This window comes from Salvelinus fontinalis, chromosome 18 (genome assembly GCF_029448725.1).
Source record: "Salvelinus fontinalis isolate EN_2023a chromosome 18, ASM2944872v1, whole genome shotgun sequence".
NCBI classification, from domain to species: Eukaryota; Metazoa; Chordata; class Actinopteri; order Salmoniformes; family Salmonidae; genus Salvelinus; species Salvelinus fontinalis.
Window position 1 is genome coordinate 10,373,325 of NC_074682.1, and position 19,697 is coordinate 10,393,021.

At 44.3% G+C, this 19,697-nt stretch overlaps 1 protein-coding gene across 5 annotated transcripts; it reads left to right on the top strand.

Annotated features, from left to right (window-relative positions):
* Positions 1-397: 397 nt before the first annotated feature.
* LOC129814937 (RNA-binding protein 6-like) lies at positions 398-17,992 on the top strand. 5 transcript variants are annotated; one of them, XM_055868100.1, is made up of 21 exons: positions 398-495; positions 1,310-1,386; positions 2,151-3,828; positions 4,016-4,105; positions 4,250-4,319; positions 5,519-5,592; positions 8,927-9,001; positions 9,250-9,553; positions 9,709-9,866; positions 10,010-10,110; positions 10,192-10,261; positions 10,345-10,414; positions 10,563-10,645; positions 11,100-11,220; positions 11,328-11,425; positions 11,525-11,908; positions 11,993-12,148; positions 15,243-15,305; positions 15,479-15,781; positions 16,586-16,738; positions 17,029-17,992. In XM_055868100.1, exons 2-21 carry the CDS (start codon positions 1,340-1,342, stop codon positions 17,119-17,121), a joined length of 4,191 nt encoding a protein of 1,396 aa, XP_055724075.1. In that variant the 5' UTR covers positions 398-495; positions 1,310-1,339; the 3' UTR covers positions 17,122-17,992. The 5 variants fall into 5 exon arrangements, with proteins under 5 accessions (XP_055724075.1, XP_055724078.1, XP_055724076.1 ...); XM_055868103.1 differs by having other exon boundaries at positions 16,598-16,738; XM_055868101.1 differs by having other exon boundaries at positions 15,482-15,781.
* Positions 17,993-19,697: the final 1,705 nt, after the last annotated feature.

The window sequence follows — 19,697 nt, forward strand, 5'->3', positions numbered from 1 at the left end:
TCATTCCGATAATTTTAAAGTTAACAGCAGGTATTTTGCATGTAAGTTTAAGTATTTTGATATCTTCACAAATCTACAAAACAGCCGTTTTACATCCTGGCACAAAATGTAATTAGGAAAATCTACAGATTGATTTTCAGAAAAAAATTATAATATATATTCTAAGAGTGTAGTACTTCAACATACAATTAGACAATCAAATCCAAATGGCGTACAGATTTGTAGCAGGGAAAAATGTTATGATGCACTATGAATCAGTATTATAGACTTCCAACCCTCAAATAATAATGAGTCGCTATTTATGATGCAAGGTGCTTTGTAGATCAGTCCAACTGCAATGTCGAACAGACCTATCGTCTCAGTGGATAGTGTAGTACATATTGCCAGAGGACTACAAATCCCACCAAAATATTACCCCTCCCTGGATACCACTCTTTAAAACCTCCGGTCTCCATTTTCTTCCCGATTGATTGAAGATCTCAGAACAAATATAAGGTGAGCGTCTCCTATTATAAATACTTAGAAATTGATTAAATATAGTTATTTCCGTTCATATCAACCTTTATCATCAAATAAAAACATAACCTCGCGTACGTTTTGAAAATCGACGCTTACCTGCCAGGATATTAGCTCGCTAACGTTAGTAGCTTGAAAACCAATCCGGTGGAGGCAGCTAGCTAGCTGACAGCAGAGAGGAACGGCGAAGCGAGAGGGTTTACTCCCTTCGAAGTCTTTCCACGATAAGCAGACTGCCTGGTCTGCTTTCCCGCCTATGGGACAAGACTTTCTCGTCATTATACACATTATCTCTGACTTTAGCTACTTAGAAAATGTTGCCAGCACGGCTAGCTAACTGAAACGTCGTCATTAGCGTATCTGGCCTTGTAATGCACGCCAGAGTGTACCTTGATTGTTTATCAAAATACTTGATAGTTAGCTCGCTTCAACTATACCACAAATAGTGGAGGAAATATTGACTGAAAGTAACTAACGTTATCTAGCTAGCTAACTTAATTTAGCTAGCTAGTTAACATGTGTAAGGCCTAGCTAGGAAATGACATAATGTCATATTGCTAACTAACCCATTCCTTGGCACAACATACGATGCTAAAGAATGGTGATACCGACTATTGTGTCAATGCCATCTTCCTTTGTAAACGGTAAACTGGTAGCAATTTGTTTCCTTGAATTTGCTATTTATAGATGCTTATCAAGCCCCTGTAGTTCATTGTTATACTGAAGGTAAGTAACACTGCATTGAGTCAAGCTACTGTCTGCGATTTAACATGAAAACGTTTTACTCTGTCAGATAAATTTGGTGATTGAAGTTTGGAGAAATATGTGGGACGGACCCAGGAGAGGACCACAAGCGGGACCACCCTTTCGGTAAGCAGACAGTGGTAATGGCAGTATCCACAGAGCTGTTTTTATAGTCATATGAGATGAGGAACAATAACGTTTCAAGTTATTTTCATTGGTTGCTTGATTTGAAAGAGGTGGTCAATTGAAAATGTTTGTCAGTAGCTAGGATGCTATCCAATTGGCAATAGATTTTCATACAAATATTCTAAAAGCCACCAGTAGTGTTTCCACCAAACAGACTTCTTGCAGATACAAATCAGTGCTTGAGGATTTAGTGCACGCAATGTACATTTTAGTTTAAGTACTGAATAAGAATCTAAAGTTCAATGTGTTTCCACCTCATTTTCAACTCTACTGATAGTTTTGTCAGAAACTGTTGCGTTAAATAGCAAATGTGCTTATTCTGGTCTTGGCATGTGCTCTCTAGTCAACAGCTTGCAGATACAGTGCGCGTAGGCTAGTCTACATGAAATTATTATGGATAAGAGTGAGAATGTTTATTTGTCAAGCATGGATCATCATGTCACCAGAATAAGACGCTCTATATTTATTGGAAATGAGCATCAAGCTTTTCAGAGTGCACTTTAACCAACCTGTGAAGTTCTTCATAACTTATTTCATCTGTAACCTAATAATTTGCATAGTTTCCTGAGTCGTAGTGGGAGGACCACACACCATATCATCACGTGACTCCAAGTTTACATTGATATGCTTATTATATCATGGATATTTCTTGCATAATTAATTCTACCGACACAAAAAACATACCACCATTTTTTTTGTTCCAGTGGGGGCAATCGTGGAGAAATGTTTGGGGACCGAGGTGGAGCTATGCCCAATTTCAGGGGTCGAAATGGGATGAACATGGGTCCCAGGGGGCCACAGGATCGGGGGCCTCGTATGGACATGAGGAGGATGGATTGTCCGTCTGATATGAGGGGTCCGTCTGATATGAGGGGTCCGTCTGATATGCGGGGCCATGTTATGGAACCGCTTGACATACGAGGGAGAGGAGAACCACCCAGGGATTTCCTGGGGAGACCTGGGGAGGAATCAGACTTCGGCCTCCGAAGGCAGTATGAAATATCAATCCGAGACAAGCTGCTAAATGCAGCAGGTAGTGGTGGTTTCAAGGGGCCAGGCCCAGGCATGGGAGGGAGAGGCATGCCACCACGAGATCTACGAGAGCCAAATGACAGATTTATAGATATGAGAGATGGGGACACATTCCGCAAGGATATGCCAGGTTTCAACAATCCCAATATGGATGGAAGGCGTGGAGGATTTTCCATTGAGCCTATGGGTAGAAATGAGGGGTTCAGAGACATGCGTGATAGAGACAGGCCTCATATTGACAGGCCCCCGATGGGCATGGATGACATTGATGGGTTTAATATGGACATGCCTCCACGGGACTCGGACAGGGGAATGATGAACTTCGACAGGAGGGGTGCTTCATCGTTGAATCCGAGGAGAAGATTTGAGTCTGATATGGACTTCAGAAACCGTGTTGGACTCCAGGCTGAATACAGAGGAAGGGACAGATCTCCTGTAAGATTTGGCGACAGTGAAGGTGCGCCAATGGATGTCAGGGGAAGTCCTGGTTGCCCTCCAGATCTTGGTGGGCCAAACAGACCCAAGTTTATGGGTAAAGATCCAAAAGGCACTCTTAGAGACTTTCCAGAAATGGAAGAGGTGTCACTTGCAGAGGAGTGGAAGAACCGAAAAATTAAGGACAGTCTTCCATCTCCTATGACCAGAGGTCTTCCTCCTTTCAACATAGATGTTCAGGGACAGCGATTCCCTCCAATGTCCAGAAGGGGCGGTCTTCTTGGAGAGCCACCAATCTTTAAAGAAAAAGACAGACCATCCACAGAATTCCCAGGGAAAAAGGATGGGCCTGCCTTTGGCTTTCCTCACACCGAGAGAGAAGCTCCAGGTTCCCAGGACTGGGATAAAAAGCCCCCCCCAGATTTTCCTGTCATGGATTTGCCATCCTTTGGCCGTAGAGGTCCCCAGTACCCTCCCTTTCCACCCATGGGTCCTGGGCTCCTGCCAAACACCCCGAACAGAGAGAATAACAGCAAGCGCTGGCCTGGAGACAGAGATCCCAAGCAGAATCAAAATGTACCAAATCGAGGTGACAGACCCCCATACCTCTTAGAGATGGACAGGCCCCCATATCTCTTAGAGAAGACTCCACCAACTCCACTGGGCCAGGGCCCAAAAGGTAACACTAGTTTCAAAGGGCCAAAGGATGCATTGCTTGAACAAGGCCCAGAGAGGGATAAGCTGGTTCCAGGGCCAGACTTCCAAGGCAAAGACCAGGACTACAGGGACATTGACTACAGAACAGGCTCAGGGAGAGTTTTTTACCACAAACCTGAGGAGCTGCAAGTACCTAACGAAGTTCTAAAGGAATCCAAACCAGTCCAGACTCCCAAATTCAATGACTCTGGTTCCCAGGTTAGTAAAGCAAATGTATAGACTAAACCCCATAGAAAATGCAAAATAAAAATGTTGCATCCAAACCAAATTCCATACAAATTTCTTGTACATCTGTTGGTTGAGTGTTCCCCTTTTGTCATTTATGTGATTTTTTTTTTTTTCAATTGCTTTAACCTGTTATTTAAATCTGAACTGTCAACCAAAGGATCAGGATTACAGGAGTGCGACTGTGAAGGACAAGGTTACTCATACAATTTGCATAACTGGAATTCCTAAGACAGCCACAATGGAACAGGTAGGAATCAAATCAGACATTTTGCTTTTGACTTTTCTGATTGCGTAAAATCATCTAGTTAGAAGATGAAAGTTTTTAGTTATAGACCTATAAGTGTGTGTTTTATCAAAGGTTAATGCCTAACAATATTTCACTCTCTTGCAGATTCTTGGTGCCTTTGCAGTCCGTGATGGTGTCCCAATGCAGGGCATGAAGATAAAGAATGTTGTGCCAGGTGAGACAAAGTCCCTGTGTGGACATGCTCAACTCGAACAGTATCTCAAATCTCCTACGAATTGTTTCGCTATTTCACTATACGACTCGTATACGCTTTTCAAAGTGTCTTTGTTGCCTCCGGTGTTCTCGATCTTTGATGCAGTCGCGCATCAGTTCAACAGCCAGGTTTTCTTAGTATTTATCCATTAGAGTTTTTCATTCCTGATGATGTAGGAACACGTTCAAAACATTTTGTAGAAGCTTTCATCCTCAACGAAGCCATCTTTGACAGTGATTATCTGTCACAACAGTTCATGTGACAAGCATTTCTTGCGTACACACCATTTGTTTCATTATACGCAATTTCCTTTTTTTAACAAATAAATCATTGATTATAAACGAATGTAGACAGCATGCCTGTATTACAGACCACTCTAAGTGTTTTGCTGAGACTTCAGGTTCTTGGGGTTGCGTTTCTCATCATTCAGCTTAGACCAAAAGTTTTTTCAATGATTTGATTGTAGGACTGCTTCTGCCATCTACTCCCAACTGTTCATTCACATGCTTACCAAAGAACATCACATTAATAAATGCTGCAAGTTGAGTTTAAACTGTGTTCAGTTGAAAAGGGCTGAGCTCATGCAATGTAAGGCGTTACATTTCAGATCCCTGAGACGCTACAATACCATGTTTCTGAAATGACAAAGTTTAGATATGGCAGCAAGACAATTCATCAATGGCATAGCCTATGTTTCATGTTAAAGAGTGTCTTTCATACACCGTAAGCCTATGCCTTAGTAGCACATAGGTCATACCTTTATGCTTGCAGGAACGTCTCTTTATGGAAATGAAGCTATAGTTGGCATACTTGGCAGGATGTTTAGAGACAACGTTCAGTCCATAGTTGGATTAGGAAAAGATGTCGGTACTGGCAATTAAATACGGACAACATTGACAATTCAAATGCAAGATAAATGACTAAAATGCATGTTGTGCTGCAAACGTACTTACTGTATTAGTGGAGACATTGGCATACATGTCTCAACATGAATAATTAGGACAATGTTCTATCCCCCCCTCCCCATGTAGTCATCTAAATGCACCACCATCACCACAAAAATGCTGAATGTGATCTCCTTTCGTGATGTGCTCATGAACTGCTGTCCTTACTGGCATTGACTAACTCAAACCCATCTGTATTTCAAATGCTGTCCCCAGGTTACAGCTACGATACGGCCTATGTGGAGTTTTTAAACCTCGAGGATGCAGTCCACTTCATGGAATCCAACCAGGTGGCCCATCCTCGTCTCTCTACGTCGGCTGTGCCTTCGGGCAGGAAGAAGGCTTGGGCTGGGGGGGCTGGCATTTTATAAGGGTTAGGGGAGGGAGAGGTGGGAGCAGGGTTGGTTATTGTTTGGGATCATTTGTCGTAGTTACTCCCTACGTGTGGGTGTGTGAATTTACACTTGGTGTAGGTTCAAGGATGCTGAGAATAGCTTTTGGGGAAACATTCCACTTTTCATAATAGTTCAATAATACGAGGTCGAGGAGGCGTGTGTCTGGTGCATTGTACACTGAGTGTACAAAACATTAAGAACACCTGCTCTTTCCATTACAGACTGACCAGGTGAATCCAGGTGAAAGTTATGAACCCTTATTGATGTCACTTTTTAAATCTACTTCAATCAGTGTAGCTAAATGGGAGGACACAGGCTAAAGAAGGATTTTACAGCCTTGAGACAGTTGAGACATGGATTGTGTATGTGTCATTCAGAGGGTGAATGGGCAAGACACAATATTTAAATGTATTTGAACGGGGTGTGGTAGTAGGTGCCAGGCGCACCGGTTTGTCAAGAACCGCAGCGCTACTCGGTTTTTCACGCTCAACAGTTTCCCATGTGTATCACGACTGGTCCACCACTCAAAAGGACATCCCGCTAACTTGACACAACTGTGGGAAGCATTGGAGTCAACATGGGCCAGCATCCCTGTGGAACACTTTAGACACCTTGTAGAGTCCATTCCTGACATATTAAGGCTGTTCTGAGGACAAAAGAGGATGGTGCAACTCTATATTAGGAAGGTGTTTTTATTGTTTTGCTCACTCGGTGTATGTCTAGGCCCATAGGCATGCTACATAATGTCTTGTTCCTGCATTCTTGGTCCTCTGTCCATCGAAGTCCTAAGTTGGATTGGTTTTCTTTTAGTGATCTCTTTTTTTCATCGTTAGGTAGCAATGTCAAGGCGAATAAGGCAGCCATTTCTGCGCTAGCGTTCAAGTCCATCTAAGGGTTTGTTTTGTTCTCATTTTTGCACAGAATTAAAAAATACGAGAGTTTCTTCTTTTTTTTTGCTGGCAATATTGGAAAGTTGATCTCTACGCTTCAGACTGCTGTGCCCTGTTGACTTATACCTTTCTGGCAATATCTTGCCTTAACCTTTGGCTATCTACAAGCACAACTTTACCCCAATTACTTTGGGGTACTACATTCTACAATACTCTGACTGTTTGTTGGGGGTTATGCTCATTCCTTGTTCTCAAGTCGACAGTAATGTTCTATTCCATTCTTCTTTCTTTACACATGGAGAGCTGTGCAGCAACCATGGTATTCTTTCGCGGTGCTGAATGGATAGACTCTGTGCCTAAATGCGTCCTCCACATCAGATCCACTCTTGTCTGATAAATACAAGTGTAAATCTGCTCGACACCCGTTCACTTGACACTTGAGAAGTCTTTTCTCTTGACCACAGTTCTTTGCTCACTTTTTCTTTTTGGGGACTGTGAGGCCTTCCTTTTGGTCAAATTGGTATAGGTTCAAATTGGTATAGGTTCATGTAGAGTATCAGAAGCCTGCATTGGTTGGTTTTTAGCCATTTTAGCACAGGTCAATGTCAGTGGTGCACTCCACCATTATAGGTGACTCATATTCTCCCAACCATATTGGCCGAATCTGGTACCCATATTGATGGACTCATGACGCACTACAATGTTAAGCAACAGACAATCATCAAGGCTAGAGTCATATCTGGCTCTGATCAAGGCTGGAACGATGCAGAATCAGTGACAGGTGTTACATGTTCCTTTGATCTATCCTCTATGTTAATTTACTAATTGGGTAGCTGGTTGGTAGAATGGTTTTGGATTTTGACATAAGATTTTAAAGACCTGCATTTCCTCTCAATTGTTTAATGAATTCGGCTGTATCTTTTTACCCATCAGCAGCAATAAAACGGTTGAAGTATTGTCTCGGCAAGTGGGGTTATTGTAGATATAACTGCCACTTACCATTTTAGATGTACTTGCAGTGCATTCGGAAAGTATAGACCCCTTGATTAAATAAATGTTTTTCCTCCTCAATCTACACCCTACCCCATAATGACAAAGCGATTACAGGTTTTTAGAATTTTTTTTGTTGTATTATTCACACCCTTTGCTATGAGACTCGCAATTGAATTTTTCAGCGGCAGGAACTGAGAGATTAGTCAGGATCGAGGGAAAGATGAACGGAGCAAAGTACAGAGAGCTACTTGATGAATACCTGCTCCAGAGCGCTCAGGACCTCAGACTGGAGTGACGGTTCACCTTCCAACAGGACAATGACCCTAAGCACAGCCAAGACAACGCAGGAGGGGCTTCGGGACAAGTCTCTGAATGTCCTTGAGTGGACCAGCCAGAGCCCGGACTTGAACCCTATCGAACCCTGTCTCTGGAGAGACCTGAAAATAGCTGTGCAGCAACGTTCCCCATCCAACCTGAGAGCTTGAGAGGATCCACAGAGAAGAATTGGAGAAACTCCCCAAATACAGGTGTGCAAAGTTTGTAGAGTCATACCCAAGAAGACTCAAGGCTGTAATCGCTGCCAAAGGGGCTTCCACGAAGTACTGGGTAAAGGGTCTGAATACTTTTGTAAATGTGATATTTCAGTTAATACATTTGCAAAAATTTCTAAAAACCTGTTTGCTTTGTCATTATGGGGTATTGTGTGTAGATTGATGAGGGTGGGAAACTATTTAATCCATTTGAGTAAGGCTGTAACGAAATGTGGAAAATGTCCAGAGGTCTGAATACTTTCCGAATGCACTATATTAGTTCAACCTGAGATTATGTTAAATCTGCGAATAAAAAAAATATTTTTATTTATTTTTGTCTTTAAACCAACAGCATGCATGTCAGATCCAGCACAGTCATGCTTTTAGGCAGATTAGTGTCATACATTTACAATGCACTGCCAACACAATGGTCTATTGAATTTCACATTTTTGAAGTACAAATTTGAGTCCTGCACTGTCAAAGAATATAGATTTGTATCTATATCTAGTAAAACGAGTGATATGAAATTCATAATCTCCGCTTTTGATAGTACTATACATAAAAGGTTGAATTACCTCCTGGGAAACAGTAATGCGATTGCATGGAGGAAGTACTTTGGAAGGTATTGGTCGACATGGCTTCCATATTTCTGTCAGAACTGTTTGTCCTACTACCCTCTCCACTGAGGAGGACTTAACCTGCCACAGTGCATGATGGGAGTCTGTTCTCTTTGAACATTTAGAGTTGTGTCACTTGGTTGGCAAGGGAGCAGATTACTCGGTTTGGATCTAGCGAACTCTCTTCCTGTTTTTCAGGGATCGCTGATGGTTGGCACTAAAACGGCTCTCATGAGATACGTCCAGCCGGACAGAGGTGTCAAGGAAGCTCAAGTAAGTGTTGTATATCACACAGGAAGGGCCTGCTGTGGATGGCAGTGATTTATTCATTCCCTTTACATTGGTCCATAGACCTTTTCTTATTTTTAGAATGCTAGTAGCATAGGTATTTTTATGCTTGGTGGTATTTACCCCAAGATTTGTATGCATGGTAGAGTTGTTTTGTCTGTATTCCTTATGTTAGGCTGTACGTTAAGACAACTGCCACTAAGTAATTGATGTGGCTCCTCTCGCTGTGTTAGGAACCAGGCCCTCCGGCCCAGGAACCCCTGCTGCCAAGCCCGGGCCAGCTCCTGGTCAACAAGGCCAAGAGTGACCACTACGGCCAGAATGGCTCACAGGCCAAGGCCCCAGTGGACCCCCTGTCTCAGCAGGGCTCGTGGCAGCGCAGCTCAGACCTCACCCCAGAGGCCTGGCAGCAGCAGGTGGACCAGCAGCTCAGACAGCAAGAGGCTGAGCAGCAGGCAGAGTCCTGGGCCAGCCGGAATCCCCCTCGTCAAGCTCCTGGCCCTCATCAGCTGGACCCCATCTTTAAGGAGAGCAAGAGTGAGTATTATTGGGCAATATTGGGATAGTTGGTTTGAGGTGTGACTGGATAATAATACATTTGTTTGTCTATGGATAACTGTTAACTCAATGTGGTATTATAGCTCCCGAGTTTATAGATCAGTGTGCTTGTTCTCCCCTCTTTTGCCCTTCAGCCATGATCATAAAGAATGTGAAGCCCACCACAACAGTGGAGACCATCCTGAAAGCCCTGGACCCCTTCGCCTACCTGGATGAGAGGAACGTCCGTCTGGTTAGAGGCAAACCCCCGGGTGCCAAATGCTTCTGCTTCATTGACATGGACTCTCATGAGGTATCACATAGCTGCCATAACATGTCAATTGGCACTTTGTCATGGTTTATCACATTCCCATTTCCAACTGATATGTGGATTTGAAATGTCTGAGTTGTACCCCGCTTAATGGATGTCATGACGTGGCCTTTTTTCCATCCTAGCAAGTGACCCGTCTAGTTGACCTGCTCACCAAGCCCAGGCCTCTCTCTATCGACGGGGTCCGGGTTTACGCCGAGGTCGCCAAGCCTTTGAAGAATCAAAAGTGAGTTCTGTAGCATGTTATATCATGTAGCCACAGATTTCAGTGCACTACTGAGGATTTGATGGTGTCTTCTCCTGCTAGCTACAGAAGAGAGTTTGATAAATCCAACACTTCTCTCCTGGGGTTCCCACCTGAGGCCAGTATGATGGAGGTAAGTTAGGGTTTTGCTATCATTTTGGGTTTTGAGTTTGTGTTGGTTAGAAAACTGAACATGTTTTTGTGCCCTAATTCCAGCCGCAGCAGTACTACAGTTCATCCCAACCTCACAAGCAGCCATCAGGAGCTCCCCCGCCTAACATGCAAGGTAAGTCCTCTCTGTCAGTATCCACATTCAAACACTATTCTGCCTGAGGATTTGCACATGCATTTTTCAGCTCAACATGCTTCAATCATCAGGTAATGTTGAGTCCAAAATGATCTGTAAGAATCCATCTTCTTATTTTTTGACCTAGGAGACCGTTTGGGTGGGCCGATGAGCTTAGACATCCCTCACTCCCATTCATCTGTTTCTCACTTGAACTCCAGCATGGCTCAGGTGAGATACTATTATAACCTACTTTATTCTAAAGTGAAGACACACGCATCCGTTCAGGCTACACACACATCTCTGCGGCTGCTGCTACCAGACTCTTTGTCTTTAAATTGTTCAGTATTTAGCAATAATAACACGTGTGCTCTCCTCTTCCCCAAAACACGTGTAAATATTTGACTAGAAATTGTGCCTTCCTGTATTATACTTATGCTAAAAATGTTTATTCCATTTGACTGCCGTTTACTTTTTGTTTTGTATTATCTTTCATTGTGTCTTATTGTTGTTGCATTGTCGATGGAACCTGCAAGTAAGCGTTTCGTTGGACAGTGTATACCATGCGTGTCCTGTACATACTTGAAGCGTTGATAATGATTGACAGTTTAAACAGAGGAAACGCCTGAGTGAGTGTCAGTGTGAAATGCCCAGGTAACCGATGTTTCCCTCTCCCACATCCCAGGGAGGTGGCTATGGCGAACCTCCATTAGTTGTTCCCTACCAACAGGCTCTGCACCCCCAGGTCTCCTCTGCTGGAGTAATGACAGCTACAGGAGACCATAGTACTGACGGCTACAGCTACGGTAAGGCCACGCAATAATGCCCCTCTGACAGAATGCGAATAGAAAGAATGCGAATAGACAGGCATTTTGTCATGCTCTTGTAATAACTGACCTTCTTATTTCCCTAGCTACTGAAACTCCTGACGTGACTAACTACCTGTATGATGCCACTTCCGGGTTCTACTACGATCCCCAAACTACCTTGTACTATGACCCTGCCTCTAGGGTAAGAGTGCTACACAGCAGCTCAAATATGATCTGATGCATGCTCTTGTAAATTATTCTCTTTGTGTGTCTGTGCTTCATGTCCTGTGTCTGTGTGCAGTATTTCTACAATGCCCAGACCCAGGAGTACCTTTACTGGGACAGTGCGTCCAAGACGTACATCCCCGTGCCCGGAGGACACTCCACAGACACCCAGCCCCCCATGGCCCAATTTAGTGTTGCCCTGGCACCTGACGTACAGGCCATTCTGGCCAATCCAGTAGCAGACGCTCCACTGGACATAAAGAAATCAGAGCCAACCCCTCACGTCGACCCTCCCCCAGTCCTGAACCCTACACCTGTTCTGAACACCATGCCTAACCCCAACCCTTCCCCTGAGAAGAGAGAGGAGGAGGACACTGCACCTCACATCCTCGACAAGAAAGACAGCAAAGACAAACCAGGAGAGAAAGAGGAGAAACCCAGGAGCCTAGCCGCGGTCAAAGTAAACCCACATTACCACATTGAACAATCCTCTTGCCCAAATACACTACCTCATAGATGGTGAATACATATGTGTCTGTCTCAGGTCATGAAGGATATGGAGCGCTGGGCTAAGATCCAGAACCGTCAGAAGGACAGCGTCCGTTGCCCGTCCCCCGTACTGAAGACCTCCGTGGGTGGGCTGGACGACAGGAAGACCTCCAAGGCAGCTGATGCGGCCTTCGCCATCTTCGAGAGGAAGGTGGGTGGAGAGTCACGGTTACATGCATGCAAATGCTTTGTTGTGTTTATTTTTACTCTTCATGTGTAGTGGGCAGTAATATTTGACGTGTGTATACAGTGTATTTATATACAGTACCAGTCAAAAGTTGAGAGACCTACTCATTCAAGTTTTTTTTTTTTTTTTTTTTACTATTTTCTTCATTGTATAATAATAGTGAAGACATCAAAACTATGAAATAACACACATGGAATCATGTAGTAACCAAAAAAGTGTTCAACAAATGAAAATATATTTTAAATTTGAGATTCTTCAAAGTAGCCACCCTTTGTCTTGATTACAGCTTTGCACACGCTTGACATTCTTTCAACCAGCTTCACCTAGAATGCTTTTCCCAACAGTCTTGAAGGAGTTCCCACATATGCTGAGCACTTGTTGGCTGCTTTCCCTTCACTCTTCGTTCCAACTCATCCCAAACCATCTCAATTGGGTTGAGGTCGGGTGACTGCGGAGGCCAGGTCATCTGATGCAGCACTCCATCACTCTCCTTCTTGGTCAAATAGCACTTACACGACCTGGAGGTGTGTTGAGTCATTGTCCTTTTAAAAAACAAATGTCCCACTAATTGCAAACCAGACGGGATGGCGTATCGTTGCAGAATGCTTTGGTGGCCATGCTGGTTAAGTGGGCCTTGAATACTAAATAAATCAGTGTCACCAGCAAAGCACCATCATATCTCCTCCTCCATGCTCCACGGTGGTAACCACACATGCGGACATCATCCGTTCACCTACTCTGCGTCTCACAGAAACAGTTGGAACCAAAAATCTCAAATTTGGACATATCAGACCAAAGGAAAGATTTCCACCTGTCTAATGTCCTTTGCTCGTGATGCAACCAGTCAGGATGCTCCCGGTGTTGCAGCTGTTGAACCTTTTGAGGATCTCAGGACCTATGCCAAATCTTTTCATTCTCCTGTCCTGGGGGTAGAATAGGTTTTGTTGTGCCCTCTTCACAGCTGGTGTGTTTGGACCATTCTAGTTTGTTGGTGATGTGGACACCAAGGAACTTGAAGCTCTCAACCTGCTCCACTACAGCCCCGTCAATGAGAATGGGGGGCATGCTCGGTCATCCTTTTCCTGTGGTCCACAATCATCTCCTTTGTCTTCATCACGTTGAAGGAGAGGTTGTTATTCTGGCACCACCCACCCAGGTCTCTGACCTCCTCCCTATAGGCTGTCTCGTCGTTGTCGGTGATCAGGCCTACCACTTATGTCGTCTGCAAACTTAACAATGGTGTTGGCGTCGCGCCTGGCCACGCTGTCGTGGGTGAACAATGAGTACAGGAGGGGACTGCGCACGCACCCCTGAGGGGCTCCAGTGTTGAGGATCAGCATGGCGGATGTTGCTACCTACCCTCACCACCTGGGGCGGCCCGTCAGGAAGTCCAGGATCCAGTTGCAGAGGGAGGTGTTTAGTCCCAGGATCCTTAGCTTAGTGATGAGCTTTGAGGGCACTATGGTGTTGAACGCTGAGCTGTAGTCAATGAATAGCATTTTCACACAGGTTTTCCTTTTGTCCAGGTGGGAAAGGGCAGAGTTGAGTGCAATATAGATTGGATCATCTGTGGATCTGTTTGGGCGGTATGCAAATTGGTGTGGATCTTGGGTTTCTGGGATAATGGTGTTAATGTGAGCCATGACCAGCCTTTCAAAACACTTCATGTCTACGGACGTGAGGGCTGTGGGTCTGTAGTCATTTAGGCAGGTTACCTTTGTTCTTGGGCACAGGGACTATGGTGGTCTGTTTATAACATGTTGGTATTAGACTCAATCAGGGACATGTTGAAAATGTCAGTGAAGACACCTGCCAGTTGGTCAGCCCACGTCCTGGTAATCCGGCAGGCCACACGGCCTTTGTGAATGTTGACCTGTTTAAAGGTCTTACGCACGACGACTACGGAGAGAGTGATCACACAGCCGTCCGTATGGCTCGCCACCATTGGACTCTGGAGCAGAGGAAATGCCTTCTCTGGAGAGATGATTCACGCTTCATCTGGCAGTCCAACGGACAACTCTGGGTTTGGCGGATACCAGGAGAATAATGGCCTGGGGCTGTTTTTCATGGTTTGGGCTAGGCCCTTTAGTTCCAGGGAAGGGAAATCATAATGCCACAGTGTAAAATGGCATTCTAGATGATTCTGTGCTTCCAACTTTGTGGTAACAGTTTGTGGAAGGCCCTTTCCTATTTCTGCGTGACAATGCCCTGGTGCACAAAGAGATCCATACATAAGTGGTTTGTCCAGATCGGTGTGGAAGAACTTGACTGGCCTGCGCTGAGCCCGGACCTCAACCCCATCGAACGCCTTTGGGATGAATTGGAATGCTGACTGCGAACCAGGCCAAATTGCCCATTCTCAATGTTCTTGTGGCTGAATGGAAGCAAGTTCCCGCAGCCATGTTCCAACATCTAGTGGGAAGCCTTCCCAGAAAAGTGGAGGCTGTTGTAGCAGCAAAAGGGGGGACCAACTCCATAGTAATGCCCAGGATTTTGCAATGAGATGTCCATATACTTTTGGTCATGTAGTGTAAAAAGACTATGCAATTAGCCCATTTTAATGAATTATCTGACTCCATAAAGATTATTTAGCAATATGCAAGAACACCGTAGTTGAGTTACAGTAATAGGCAATGAAGAAATGTCTGAATGGAATTCTAAATACAAGTGTATTTAATTACTTTGAATGGATTCGCATACGAGGCAAAAAGCTTAAGTTACAAAGCATTAACTGGCATTCTAGGAGAGGGAGAGATCTCGAAGACCCTTTTTATAAGCATCTGCGTTGTTTGGATTACAAATCTGAGTTGAACAATAGCGTTACTGTACCGTTAACCTCCGATCAGATGTCAGACCTACATGATATAATTGCAACAGAACTGCTTCTCAGAGGTGTGACCTTGGGGGCTGGCAAGATCAACACAGAGAATGCGGAATTCTTAAGAACACAGGAAATTCTTGCTTACAGCTGATGAGTCACTTCGAGAGCTGCCCTACACATTATTTATTTACCATGATTTTATTGATTCTACTGTAACTCCTCTGTTTCCACATACAGGGTGGAGACGACCCCTTCAAGAAGCCTATGGCTCCTCCCAAGAAAGAGGGGAAGGGCTCAAAGGTGAGATTGGCTGGATGATTCATGAGCGGTCACCGCCAAATGCCTAGAATGTTCTGTGGTGTGAGCTGGGGAAAGAAGGTGTGAATTTGATTCCAATCCATAATGTCTGGGCTGTTTTCCTCACTCCCTGGTGAACTTGTTCCTGACCTTCCTGCTCTCTCCACTCTACCCAGCAGTCCATTGGTTCTCTGGGCCTGCTGGCATCAGACTACGCAGCTACAGGCAGTGACGAGGAGGAGGAGGTGGTGCAGCACGAGGCTCCTCAGGTTTCTAGGAGCCAGTCCCAGGACGAGGAGGACAAGCTAACAGACTGGAAGAAGATGGCCTGCCTGCTGTGTAGGAGACAGTTCCCCAATAAGGACGGCCTCGTGCGCCATCAGCAGCTATCTGACCTTCACAAGCAAAACATGGAGATCCACATGAAGATCAAAAGGTCAAAGAAGGAACTGGAGGCTTTGGAGAACCAGGAGAAAGAGGTCAGTGGAGGCTTGATTTTTCGTTACCTTTTACATAAGTGTGTACACGTTTAATATGTAGCTGTAAAGCACTTCCAGTAGTCGCAAATAGCTAAATCATAGTTGCATCAGTCTCTAACCTCCTCAGCTTGCCAATTATTATATACTGGCAACGGACATAATCAACAAACCGGACAGGGGAGTTTGTCATCTGATACCCCCCCAGACTTAGGCGAGAACTCCACAAATCGACCTTTAAATACAGACCTGTCACTGAATGGATCTCCTTACCTACTAGAGCTGGGACGATAAACCAAAATGAGTGAAACGGACCATTTTATCAAGGAAATTTTAACATTTCACTGATATCGACAATAACGGTTAGTAGCCTTTTACTAGGGGAATGTGAAGTTAGTAATAGCTCATTCAGTTTCATTTCAAACTGGACAATTGTTTGCTACGTCATTCAAAGTAGTAGTAGTAGTTTTAAGGGTTATATAAAAGAAAGTAACTGCACATTCATGTTAAGAATTTATCGTTCAGTTTATGGTTAATTATGATGGTTGAGTCATTTTATTGCGATGTGGATTTTTTTCCCCCCATGTTGCCCAGCTCTATTACCAACTCATATTTCCCAAGCGAAAAGCCTTTAAGAAAATATAAGACATCTAATGAGATACTGATCCCTGAAATATGGACCTTGACCGTTAAATGTTACCTTTCAGGTATTTTAAATGTCTAGCAGTCGGTGTGACGTCAGCTAATGGGGATCCTAATAAAGTATGTTATTTTTAGATGTCATATGGCTGACGTATTACTGTGTAGTCTGTCCCACAGCTAAGTGCTGGCGAGTCCAACGGCTCCCCAGAACAGAAGAGAAGGAAGCACCAACATCAACACCAGAATAGCTGGGCCGGTGGCTCCAGGGACATGCACAAAGGCAGCGAGAGACCTGGGTTAGGCTCTGAACCTGTTGAGGTACGTCTGTAACGCAGCCCTCCAACTCTGTTCCTGGAGAACAACCTACAGGACGGTATTCACTCCTACCCTTAATGTAGCACTAATTCTAATAGTTAGCTGGTTGATGAGCTGAATCCGGCTAGTTACAACTGGGTTTGGAGCGTAAACCTACAGGAGGGTAGCTCTACAGGAACAGGGTTGACGAGCCCTATAACATTTTGTATTTTTCTGTCTGTAGTCCACCAGATGGGTTTCTTGGTGTGTTTTTTTTTTTTACCCTTCGTGATGTTTCCTCTCTCTTGTCTCAGAGGAAGAAGAAGGAGCCTGTTGTCTGGAACCATGCCACCTACAAACAAGCTGTGCGCAAGTCCATGTTCGCACGCTTCAAAGAGCTGGACTGACCCCTTCCTGTGAACACCAGGGGTGCGTTCAGTTCTCCAGTATGTTTTGTGCCCACCATTCTTCAACAGTCTGAGGTTTGTTTGCTGCTGGTGGTGGTTGTGGCCTGATCAATATGGATGTAACCTTTCGAAATCGCAAAACTAATGTAGCACAACGTACACAATCTTCCTCCGTTACCATAATCACAACATTCTTCAGCTGGTCATTCAGAAGGGCGCTGTTTCCGTTGAATCAAACGTTGCACACCGTTCTGTTCTACTTAACACACCCAAGATCACACACTCTTGTGTGTTGGTCAACATAATGGACTTGCCATGGCCAGCGGAGCTTTTGGACTGAGCTTACCTCTTACTGTACCTGGTGGCCCCACTTCACTGTACTACAAGGACTTTGACTCCCCAGCAAAGAAATCAGGCCGTGGCCTGCCCACTCAGCTCAACTGTTGAGACCATGGAGCTGTAGGGAGACCGCTAGGGCCTCCACATTTCTGCAGTATTTTCTGTGCTTGTTGGAGGGCCCCGTTCACCCATCCCCATCCCAACGCTGTACTAACTGCTGGAGCGAGGTAGAACCAGTGGCGTTGGGGCTAAACTGCTCCACAGACTCACCCCAAACACCAAGCTGGCTTTGACTGGCTCCTAATCAATCCTTTTTATGGATGTAGCTTTGTTTTGCTGATGTGTAGTATTATTGTGACGTGTACTCAGCAGCCAGATCTGCCATTGTAGAATCTCTGTATGCTACCAGCTGGATCCAGCTACACCATCATTTATTTTAAGATGTTTTTATATGGACTTATTCCTTTCCTTGTTTGGGTAATACTCTGTATGTGTACACGTTTACATTTTTAAGTAAACCAAAAAAAAAATCTCCTTGTCTGGTTTATTTATGTTTACTGTTAGATTAGGAATGTGTGCAATGGTAGTCGCTAGACATCCGGGTTGCCTCCCATAATTTCCAAACGTTCCATCTTAACACGTCTGTATGTAATCAAATGTCAGTTTGGCATACAGGAACTACGTCACTCCCATCCCGGAACAAATTGTTTTTCCTTATCGAAGTAGCCGAAGGAGTCCGTCATTGAAACCAGATCCTATTCACTCACTGCTGTTGCCTAGGGTCGGGTTTACAAGACTTTCAGACAGATTCTATTCAGGACCTCTCCATTGGGTGGCAGCAGTGTTATTTAGATGTGTGTACCATCACTAAAGCTGAATAGTGTTGGACATTCCCATGATGTTATATGGTTAACCCTTCAGATAATACAATGAACTGGACTATGTTTCATTGTTTGAACAGGGAATTGTCGCAATGATCTCTACGCTTGTTGGTCTTGGTGATTTGTTGAAGGTGATGAGAAAAGGATGTCTTAATGCTGAGGCAGAACATCATGAGGATGTTCAATTTTTGTTAAACATCGGTATTACCCATAGCACTGGTGACACAGGGAAGGAACAGAAACTCTCTTGGCCTCCCTGACTAATTTGCTTCTGTTTTGTCTAGGTTAGGATTACTAAACCAGGTGATTTACCTAATATTTCATATAAGTCCCATTCCTGCTCTGCAGGTGTCAGAATATGGGCTCTACTCCCACGTGGGTTTAGCTATGTAATTGGAGGATTACCTGGGTTTAGTGTTCTCCGAGTTCCTCTGATCACAACAGGAACCAGACCAAGGCGGAGCCCCAGGGGCAACATGCTGTCAATGCAGAGCAGAATAGCAGGAACACAACTGAATGTAGGGGGCTGCTTAATCCCACTGATGGTGCTCTGACTTCGTAGTTTTTTGCCATTTGGATTTTTTTCCCCTCAGCGATATCAAGGTTATTGCACGGAGGGCCGAGTGTCTTCAGGTTTTTCCTTTTTAAACAGAAATTTAATCATGAGCACAGAGAATGGCAAAAAAATGACACTGTCCAGTGGAATAAACAAAATCGGAAACAATATTGCTGCATCATTATTTTTGCTCAGTATGATCAAATTTGTGACTAGAGATGACATTTTCCAGGTAGTTTGATTCATATGGTGCAAACCCCATTGTAATGTACAGACTCGGATACAGTAAATGACTCCCCACTCAGGGGAAAACCCATTGTTTTGTGATTTCAGTTCCCATCAGCAAATGACTTTGGACTCAACTTTACTGTCTGCCATCCAACCTGCTCCTTTTCTCTTAAGTTGCTCCAACAAGGAGTGGTTAATGCAGTTTCTAACCAGAGGCATTGACAGTGAGGAGCCTGTAAGTCTGGAGACAGACATGCAGGGAGGCAGCACAACTCCCTAAACCCTGCTCTGTGGCTTGGCAGGGAAGCAAGGGTGAGTGCATAGTCACAAACACAACAAAACAACCCCACCAATAATATAAAGTAAAAAGGCCATTGGACTTGAAATCACTCGACTTGCTGTCCGACATTTGTTTTTGGAAAGTGCTATGGTTGAGTAATTTACATACTTTAAATTGCAACTCTTATCTCTCTGTATTATTTTGTTCATGGTGACGTAGCCAAGTGTTTGATTATGTCAGAGCTGATGGCAGAGCAGCATCCTCATCGCTCCTGTGTGGTCGGATAGAAGTG

Coding starts and splice junctions, on each gene's coding strand:
- LOC129814937 (XM_055868100.1), top strand. CDS start 1,340: ATGTGGGACGGACCCAGGAGAGGACCACAAGCGGGACCACCCTTTCG. Junction 5,593..8,926: donor ACTTCATGGAATCCAACCAG/GTGGCCCATCCT, acceptor CCTGTTTTTCAG/GGATCGCTGATGGTTGGCAC. Junction 9,554..9,708: donor CATCTTTAAGGAGAGCAAGA/GTGAGTATTATT, acceptor TTTGCCCTTCAG/CCATGATCATAAAGAATGTG.